General features: G+C 40.4%; 1 protein-coding gene across 1 annotated transcript in view; it reads right to left on the bottom strand.

Annotated features, from left to right (window-relative positions):
* Positions 1-442: 442 nt before the first annotated feature.
* Positions 443-7,848, bottom strand: part of dcst1 (DC-STAMP domain containing 1) — a 75,193-nt gene continuing 67,787 nt past the window's right edge. The window contains exons 13-16 of the mRNA XM_028796197.2: positions 7,455-7,571; positions 6,977-7,119; positions 6,779-6,892; positions 443-954 (exon numbers count right to left, since the gene is read on the bottom strand). Coding sequence (XP_028652030.2) covers positions 703-954; positions 6,779-6,892; positions 6,977-7,119; positions 7,455-7,571 — 626 coding nt within the window. The 3' untranslated portion in view covers positions 443-702. The remainder of the gene's footprint in view (positions 955-6,778; positions 6,893-6,976; positions 7,120-7,454; positions 7,572-7,848) is intronic.

Raw genomic sequence — 7,848 nt, 5'->3', positions numbered from 1 at the left:
AAGAATCTGAAAAATTTCAGGTATACCATTATATATTACACAGTGAGAACTGCTTGCATTGAAATCAAAAAGAGACACCAAGGGGTCTTAAGTGTAAGCATTTCAGAAAGTGGACTGTAGTACTAGGGTGTTATACTGTGTTAGCCCATTATGGATGTAGTGAGAAGTCAAGCAGAATGATACCTTTTATTGGCTAACTGGAAAGATTATAATATGCAAGCTTTCAAGGCAACTCAGGCCCCTTCTTCAGGAAAGATGTAATACAGAAACTGTATCCAAGATGTCTTACTTAAAGGTTTTCCAATGCTGTATCTGTCCTCATGTCTATATAAACACAGGGAACTCCAGTTTCTGTATTACATCTTGCCTGAAGAAGGGGCCTAAGTTGCCTCAAAAGCTTGCATATTGTAATCTTTTTAGTTAGGCAATAAAAGGTGTCATTTTGCTTAACTTCTCACTACAGAAAGTGGACCGAACAACAGTCAAAATGTAATAATCAAGGGATGTAGTACTGCACATATTTAATAGTAACCAAGATGTCCATGAAATGCTAAGATGTCCCCCTCCCTTTTGCAACAACACCATCTACATTCAACACATTTCAAAGAAAAAGGCGGAGGAAGGCCTTGGGATGGCATACCAGCAAGGCCATCTACTGGGTAAACAGATACACCACTCAGTAGCGGCAGCTCAAAAGCGCTGTCAGCTTTCTTCAGAGTCACTCTCACTTTCACTCTCACTCTCACCAGACACATACTCTGAAAATGGTGTGCAAGCATAGCAGAAACAGTCCATATCCTGCCAGCACATTGGACAGTACACTGTGAAGCACTCCTTCGAAGGGCACACGAAACTTTCTTCAGTCTCCGGTTCAGAGCACACGAGGCAGCGCCGGCTTATCAGACGCTGCAGTATTGGGCTCCGCATGTACAGTCTGCCAAGCCAAGTGCGCACCTGGTGAGAAAAGGAAGATTTGGGAGCAAGTTTAAAAATAAAATACTACAAAGAATACAAAGTGGAGTATTAAATCGAAGGAAACCAAAGTCTCTAACATTGCCGAGTGTTAATACGGAAAGAGGATTGGAGACAAAGAGTAAACTGTTGTAACAAGAAAGCATCAAAGCTTATCAAAAACAGAATAGTGAAGAGAGTTCTAAAAAATAAAGATAGAAAGAGGCAACAGTAAGTCATGCAGACAAAACTGTCCAAACACAGGAGAACAGAAGAGCTAGAAAAGGCAGACGTGTCAAACACAGCAGGAAGCAGCTAGACGTTTTAGGAGATAATGGAACAATCATCGTCTAACAATCATCAGGGCCTCTGACGCTGCGTTACATTTGAACTGAGAGGTTGGAAGTTTTAAGTTCCTAGTTGGTAATAGTGTGGTGCTGAGGTGTCACCCGTTGCATGGCTGCACTCGGGTCCTAATCTGGGATCCTGAGTTGGTTTGTCATGTGGTGGGTGTGGCAATGCACTGTATCAGTGTGTGCTCCTAACCTAACCTCTCTCTAGTTGGAATGTTCAGCCGGAACGCCCCCACAAGTCAGATTTCCTACTTGTAAACTCAGGACTGGTCTGTCAAGTCCAAGTTTGTCCAACTTCAGATTATGACATCAATCCAAAATGGCAGCAAACATCACAAACTTTAGTATTACACTGTTTATTAGCACATCTGTATTTGTGTCTCATTAAATCAGTTGAACACACAGTACAATCCAACTTCTAACCGTGGACATGCTGCTACAGTGTCTGGATGTGCAAAATACTACACAATGCATTGTTATCAACTTATATTTATTCCGAAAAAACAAGCACAACAGAGGTTTTCATGGAGGAGTTAGTGTCGGTTTTCCAAACGTTTTACTGGAACACGGTCAACTAGGGTGTGACATCATTCTCAACTTCAACATCCAGATTTTAAGGTGAATGGAATGTAACATGAGGTGAAGACTGTGGGTGGCTTTAAGTTCAGAGGTCTCCATACAGTCTGAAAGAGTAACATGGCCATTGTAAAGGTAAGAAGGCTTTGGACCACAGTTACAGGTTTTTGGGTATTTATCTGCAACGGTCACCAGCATTAATATGTTTGTCAATTAATGGAATGATCTCTAATCACTATTCCAAAGATAATGTCTGGCTACATGGAGGAAATTAGGTTGTTTGTGATCTTCTGCTTAATATTGTCAGGCCTCTACAAGATTAATAACCCCTTTGTATGTGCCTTGGTTGTTTGACTCTGTAAGGATACCTGGGGTCACCATAAAAAGCTCTTGAGAAGGGTTCAGATGCCGATCTTTGGAGTTCTGTGATTCAGAACCTCCACTGCACAGCCAATCGTCTGTTTGGTTTATGTCATGAGTTACACAGTACAAACTTAGAATGTCTTCCTGCAGCAGAACATGACACTTCTACTCAATAGCCATCATTACTCCTGAGTAAGGTAAGTCTCCCATAACCCTAATTTTAACCATAGTGTAAAAATGTTTTATGACAGCAATGTGTGAACTATGCCTTGAAATGACTGGGCATGTTGTGTAATGTGACTGACATGTAATGTAAAGGCAGCTACACATAGTCAGATGTGTGCAATTTGATTGGCTCATCAATGGAACACAGCTGTGGAGGTCTGCAGCTCGAATCTGTTGGGAAGAGCAGTTTTGGGACACCCTCTAACCTCAGGAAATGAGACCTCTAAGTGAAACTGAGGACAAGTTTATAAACCTTTCTAGTTCTGAGTTCTATAAGTTTGGAGTCAGGAGTGAAGAATTAGCAAGGGCTTGTCTGACAGCAGCTAAGTGTTTATTAAAAAGGAGGTGGAGGTACAACAGGTGACTGCTGTGCCAACAATGCTGTGGGCAAGTGCATTAGGCACCCCTCTAATAATAAAAGCACATTGTTTGTGTGTATGAAGACTCAGAGGAGCATTAGAGTTGTTATTTTATGTGTTCCTACCCCTGTTGGTACAGTGGTGGCTCTGAGGCTAGGGATGTACACTAGCAATCGGAAGGCTGCCGGTTCAAATCTTGTAAACACCAGAAATGATATTGAGCAAGGCCTTTAACCTGCAGTTGCTTCATCCTGGGTATGACATTAACCTGCATCCAGCCCTGCAAACAAGTCCTCCAACTTGCAAGGGAAAATTTAAGGGTTGGTGGCAGGATTGGCACTCTAGCCACTGTAAAAAAAACTAACACTGTTCCAGTGAAGTGCTGAGATGTCACCCATTGAATGGCTGCACTTATGTGGCAAATCCCTATTTATCTTGCAGTGGGCCAGCTGGAGGTGGACACCAAAGAGCTGACATAAGTCAAATGCAGTAAGTATTATACAGGACTTTAAGTAATCACTTGTTGGTTATTTTGAATTTCTAGTGTTACAAAATCTAGTGTTACATTTGCTGGCACTGATTGCACAACTGTGAGCTGAGCTACAGAAGGAGTTGAAGGAAGGTCTGAAGGAGGAGGGAGGATTAAAGGATCTGATGACTGCTAGGAAGACATCCTCTACAATGCATGTTTTCTTTTCAGGAAGGATGCCTCTCACTCCGGCCATCCACATTCAAATCCTGAGTGACTTTTCCCTTTTCCCGCAAATCGATAATTGATGTACTAAAGTCATCTGTTAAACAGAGTAACCCCCTGCAGATAAGTCCATCCTCAAGTAACCATGACCAGTTCAGCTGTATGAAAAGTATCATCTAGTAATGTCCATTGCAAAGGTCACATATTAACCAACATCAAAGTAGTGTCATTAAGGACAACTGAGATTGCTACAAATAACACCACTTTTACCTCCTCATTCTTGTCAGTATAAAATCCAGCAAACATTTTAAAATTACCTTTTTCGTGCAGTGTGGCACACATGACTTTTAGCCTCTTGAATGAACATGGATTTTTTAATTTTATTTGTGTTTGGTGAGATATTTATCCTTTTCTGAGCTGTATTTGAATTTGTCATTTTCAAATATGTTTGTATGTTCTTCTGTCTCAGTGGGCACAGGTGTTGGCACCATGGCCACCATCTGTCTTTTTCAAAACCTTTAAATCTGCTTGTCTGATCAGAGAAGACAGAGAGTTAATGAGCAGTGGGGTACCCCTAACTCTTCATTTGCCAGGACAAAATGTGAGGAGGTAATATTAAAATGCAATATTCTGCAGTACTTTAGTTCCTACATCATTTTAAGTTCCTTTTAGCTCTTTATTGTTGGCCCCTCTTAACTGTGTCTGGATGTCTCGCTTAAGTGGAGGAACACGTAGGACAAATATTCAGTAGCACTCACTCTGTCAGAGCTTGGCAAATTGGCAAAGTGAAATAGGAAACGCTCTAAACTTTCTTTTTTCTTACGTTTACACGTTAGGAAGTGGAGAATCTCCATGGTAGAGGTTGGCATTGCTGGGATATTGTTACTGCTGTTACTGAGGATTTGGAAATTGTAGAGGGAGAAGTACTGCTTAGATTAAATAGGCTAAAATGAAACAAAACACCAGACCCCATTAAAATGTACCCCCAAGTATTTAGGGAGATTAGCAAGTATGTACAGTATATAAACCCTTGAGTAATATTTTTAGGAATGTAGTGTACATTGAGGACATTCTAAAGGACTGGAAAATGAAAGATATTATCGTGTTGCATAAAAATGGTGATTGGGCAGATATAAGCAACTATAGGCCAGAAAGTTTAACATGCCTCAAAGGTAAAATAATGGAAGGAAATAGTAAGGAAAAGATTGAACAACACATAGCAAGAACAGGAGTTTTACTGAACAATTAGAATAAGGTCAGAAGAGGGAGGTCATGTTTTACCAACATGCTGGAATTCTATAAGGAAACAACAAAGGATACATTCAGAGTGGAGCATGTCATATTATTTATCTTGACTTTCAGAAAGCATTTGAAAAGGTACCACATGAGAGGTTGGGCATCAAATTAAAAGAAATGGGAGTTCAGGGAGCCATATGTAGATGAGTGCAGAACTAGTGCAGACACAGGAATCATAGGGTGATGGTGTAAGGAACCTTATGAGAATTGGCTTATGTTTGGTGTTCCACAGGTGTCAGTCTGGAATAGACAGCATACTGACTTGGGCAGATATGTGGTAGATGAAATTTAAAGTAAGTAAATGTAAAGTATTACACATAGGAAGTAAAAATGTTAGGTTTGAATACACAAAGGGAGGTCAGAAAATTGAAAGTACACCTTACGAGAAGAAGTCGAAGTGGAGTCAACACTGTCAACTTCCACACAGTGTTCAGAAGTCATTAAGAAGGCTAGCAGAATATTAGGTACAAGTCAAAGGAGGTTGTGCTGAAGCCTTATAACACACTGGTGAGGCCTCATCTGGAGTACTGTGTGCAGTTTTGGTCTCCAGGCTAAAAAAAGGACATGGCAGTGCTAGAAAAAGTCAAGAGAAGAGTGACTAGGCTGATTCCAGGTCTGCAGGGGATACGTTATGATGAAAGATTAAAGGAGTTGAGTCCTTAAAGTTTAGACAAATGTAGATTTAAAGGTGACATGACTGAAGTGTTCAAAATTATGAAGGGAATTAGTAGAGTGGCTTGAGACTGTTACTTTAAAATGAGTTCATCAAGAACAAGGGGACACAGTTGGAAAGTTCTTAAAGGTAAATTTCACACAAACTATTTTTTTTCATACTGAGAACTATAGACATGTGAAAAAAGTTTCCAAGTAGTGTAGTAGACAGCAGGACTTTAGGAAACTTCAGAGCACAACTTGATGTTATTTTGGAGGAATTACATGGACAGCATTGGCGAGCTTTGTTGGGTAGAATGGCCTGTTCTCATATAAATTTTTCTAATGTTCTCATTTTATATTAGATGTGGGTCATGAGTATTTGGGATTCAATGATTAAAAGATTTTTTTTTACACTATCAAGCATGTCTTAAGATGCCCTAGAATGCTCTGATGGTCACTAGGTCTATGATTGTACATTCTATCTGATCGTGGACGCCCCAGAAGTTTATTTTTTCCATTACTGTTGTTCAGTGGAGTTTTAAAATGTTCTTTCCTCCAGTATCAACGAGCTAAATCCCAGATTTTACCCTTAATAGACCCTAAACTGTTATACCCTGTTTCACTATGTATTTAATGTAGTGTGTGTTCAAGTACATACATTTTGTATGGTTTAGCAATCCAATGTTAATAGATTGTACATATGGATTTCTGCACATGCTCTGAGGCTGTACTCTGTGAACACCGCTTTACAAAAATTAATTGGAAGTGAAATTGAACATCAACCCTGTGACATGCAAATAAAATTCTTTAACAGAAAATAAATTTCAAATCCATTCTGACAAGAGAACTTTCACACTGCTCATATTCACTGTTGATACACAGAAGAGTGTGGGTGGAATGTGGAGGTTTGTCTGCTTGGGCAGACTGAGCAGGTCCACCTTGCAGAAACACACCAGTTCCAAATGAAGAAGACCCTTTTGTCTCCAGATGAGGAAGCAGAGGATGTAGTGTGGGGAATCACACATTAACAGGGAAGCAGCTGAGCAGACAAAACTGTTAAAAGAAATTACACTTCCTCTTATAACAGGTGAACACACTGCCTGCTTACAAAAAGAATATGCCAGGTAAGGAAATGAAATCCTAATGGAGGAAGTCCAAAAATCACAGAGAGAGGGAGTGGACAGGGAGCACAGAAAATAAATGAATCGGTGAATGAAGAAGTCTAACCAGTTAGAACAACACACTTCCTATGTAAGAAAAAGCAAACTGGGTTTACAGGAGGAAATAAGACAAGGTTGCATACACACCATTATTGTCCCCAAGCGAGCACTTCTCCTGACCCTGGAGCGCTGTATTTCATTATACATGCAACGCTTCCTGATGCGCTCATTGTAGAAATAAAGTGTGCGTTTCTTCTCTTGCTGTAAAGGAAATGACAGAGAAAGTGAAGTAAAATCAGCAGCAGTCGCATTTGAAAATTGCTCACATTTTAGTGCCAGCCTCACCTTTGGGAAAAAGAAGGCAGCAATGACCCGCCGAACACGCTTACAATACACCTCAGAGCAGCATGTAATAAAGAGAGCGACTACTGGCAAGATGGTCCAGAGGTACTGGATAAGGGTCATCCTCCTGGGATCTGGAAGGCAATCTGAAGGAGGTAATGGGAACCATTGCTTTTGTAGACTCAAATGCATATGCCCATAAAACCATACACTTTATATCAAGAGGAGAGAAGAAAGAAGATTGGTGCAGACAAACTGAGAAATACAAGGCAAAGAAAGCAATGAACACACAATGTGGTCAGATAATTTAAATAATTTATAGGCTGGAGTGAAATCATAACCCAAAAGGAGGAACGCTTCAAGTAGGAGATGGACAAGACTGAGGAGGCTTTTAAACTACCATATTATACTTCAGTTATTTCTACTAAATGTGAAAAAGGGGAAAAAGACAAGAACAAGATGAAGAAAGTGAGTGCCTTACGCAAGTTGTTGCTGGTCATGGTAAAATTGGATTTTGTCTTGAAGGCACCTATGGTCTTCCGCAGGAATGAGGCCAACATTGAAGTTCCACCCACCTTGATCTCAACGTGATGACCACCTGGGTTTGAGACAAAGTGCACAGTGGTCAGCATTAGGCCTGGTTTCTGAAGTCTACATCCTGGATAAGGTCTTAGATGGAAGTAATCCAAACCTTTAAGACTGATTTGGTCAATGCCTGCAATTTGATGACACCAGACTGGCAACTTCACTGTTTACTGTTTGGGGTTTACACAATTAAACTGAAACCTTCCTTGGGTGTGTGGCACTCCTGATATCTTTGCAAAAGGACGAAGGTCCAAGTCTTTAGAGTCTTGGTGTTTCCTGTTTTGCTGTAT

Source organism: Erpetoichthys calabaricus, chromosome 3 (assembly GCF_900747795.2).
Source record: "Erpetoichthys calabaricus chromosome 3, fErpCal1.3, whole genome shotgun sequence".
Classification (NCBI taxonomy): Eukaryota; Metazoa; Chordata; class Cladistia; order Polypteriformes; family Polypteridae; genus Erpetoichthys; species Erpetoichthys calabaricus.
The sequence above is the reverse complement of the archived record's forward strand: the minus strand, read 5'-3'. Positions and strand labels throughout refer to the sequence as shown.